Source organism: Cryptotermes secundus, unplaced genomic scaffold (assembly GCF_002891405.2).
Source record: "Cryptotermes secundus unplaced genomic scaffold, Csec_1.0 scaffold277, whole genome shotgun sequence".
In the NCBI taxonomy this organism is placed as follows: domain Eukaryota; kingdom Metazoa; phylum Arthropoda; class Insecta; order Blattodea; family Kalotermitidae; genus Cryptotermes; species Cryptotermes secundus.
The window spans coordinates 363,767-365,896 of NW_019720164.1; the positions used below are offsets into that span (position 1 = coordinate 363,767).

Below are 2,130 nucleotides of genomic sequence, written 5' to 3' on the forward strand. Positions count from 1 at the left end.
TTTTTATTTACTGTCACACTACATGTTTCGACCTCAAGAGGTCATCCTCAGGTGTACGAACACAGTTGCACAATCACACACAATCACATTTCGTTTTTCCACTTATTTTTGATCCTGTATCCTGTTCAGGTCCACGCTCAAATAATATGTGTCAAGTTCTTCTTATAAAATATAAGTTAAAAAATACTAATTTTAAAGGTTAAAATTTAAAATTTAAAATATTTTGCAGATGCATATTTTTGCTGTATTTTACATACTTTGCTGGCCTTGATATTCATTTATTTAGAGAGATCTACTGCTGCAAAGCTAACACCACTACAGATTACATACTCCTAAGCCAGAAATTATTTTGAATAGTATTTCATTAAATACCATACTGAAAAAAAATGTTCAAAACAGGACTAGTACACATAACGAGTTACATATTTCATGTAACATGTCAAATACATGTACAATAAGTAATGTTTGAGTTGAAATTGAGCTTCCTGTAAAATCAAGGTTACATCTGACTGGTACACACCAAAATCAAGTTTATATATAAACTTCAAGTGTGGACCTCAATAACAGGTTTCATTAAAATCCTTAATGCAGTTCAGCCATGATACATGCAAACAAATCACCTTCCCATTACAACCCTTTCTTTCTGAAGAGATTTCATAAAACTGATCAATATCTTGAGTTACCAGACACAAACTTCTACTCTGGTTCACCAAATTAAATCTAAGGAGAGCTGATGTACTTTTGGCAGGCAGGACAGGTTTCCTGCTGAATACTTCAGTGTTCTGACATTCATGATTCCAATGATACTCCATTCTCGTCTTACAATACACGTTCAGAAGAATTGAATGTTTTATACCCCAGTGTTTTAAGGACACTCAGCTTTGCTGATCGATAAGTGGATCTGATGTATTGTAGAGTTAAATTAACAGGTAACAACAGAACAGTTACATAAAACAGTATTTAATTATGAATATAATGAATACCTGATGAAGTATGCATGCATTATAACTTTCTACTTAAGTGTGTGGTAGCCCCAGCTCACTCGCTTTCCTAGTTGAAGCTATGACATGAATTGCAGAAAGACCTTTACAATTAAACTGTCTTGGCTTGATAGCCAAGCACAAAAAAATGGAGGTTCTGTTCTATTCACATGGGGAGGACCACAGAATAATTTGTTTAGTCTATATACTGGGTTGGCTAGACATTGCAAGTTGGTCCACCACAGCTTTGAATACCAAATACACATGACTATTACACAATTACAACAATGCACCCCACCTCCACCTCTGCATATGCAACAAATGTCAGCAGGAAACCTCTTCGAAAGCCCCTACTCAAAAACTGAGGAGCTTAGACAACAGTACTAGACCAGATTGTTAACTGAACTGAACTTGCTCTACTTTCTTTCAATGATATGCTCTGGTAGTAATCTCACAACAAAGAACATAATTTCAAATTAGATCCTTAGTTACAGCTTCAACTCTGAATGACACCTCATTGGTCTCAAAGGAATCTCAATTTAGTTCTGAAGAAAACACAAAAAGATTCCTTTTGTATGTGCCTTCTGTTTGTAGCTACACTTCAATCCTAACAAGAAAGAATATTCAGTGTGTAAAATGTGAGGTTTCCACGGCAGTGACTACGATGAAAGCAGTCTACCCGGCGCCACATCCCAGAAGACTGCTTTCATCAAGAATATTCAGAATAGAGGCCATGCTGAACAGTTGGTGTATTTTTAAATTACAACAATTTTTGAAAGAATGATTTCCCACAAGCATATTTCGCTCATAGTTTTAAAAATTTCTGGTATCTGGCAAAATAACCAACGTACACAACTCTATGTAAACCAGAATATTAGATACAAATATGTCAACTCACATTTTGACAAATTTGATCACGCTGCATCCTGCACTCACTCAGCTCTGAAGACATGCTTTCTGAGTCACATTGTAACATACAAGCTTCCAAATTGTGATTCAGAACAAGGTTTCGCTCTTCAAGCGCACGGTATTCCTCCTTCAGCCTGGAAATAACGCAACTTTTGCACTACAGTGTTTGATTTTGCAATTACAGTTCATAAAGGAACAAATATAATCACAAAAGGATTAAAAAAAAAAAAAAAGTAAAGCA

At 35.4% G+C, this 2,130-nt stretch overlaps 1 protein-coding gene across 2 annotated transcripts in view; it reads right to left on the reverse strand.

Annotated features, from left to right (window-relative positions):
• The window catches only part of LOC111867107 (sarcolemmal membrane-associated protein), a 78,058-nt gene that overhangs the window by 17,617 nt on the left and 58,311 nt on the right, over positions 1-2,130 (reverse strand). For both annotated transcript variants that reach the window (XR_002843291.2, XM_023856630.2), the window contains exon 18: positions 1,879-2,023. Coding sequence is in view for 1 of the 2 variants with exons in the window: in XM_023856630.2 (XP_023712398.1) it covers positions 1,879-2,023 (145 nt within the window). In the remaining variant the exon portion in view is untranslated. The remainder of the gene's footprint in view (positions 1-1,878; positions 2,024-2,130) is intronic.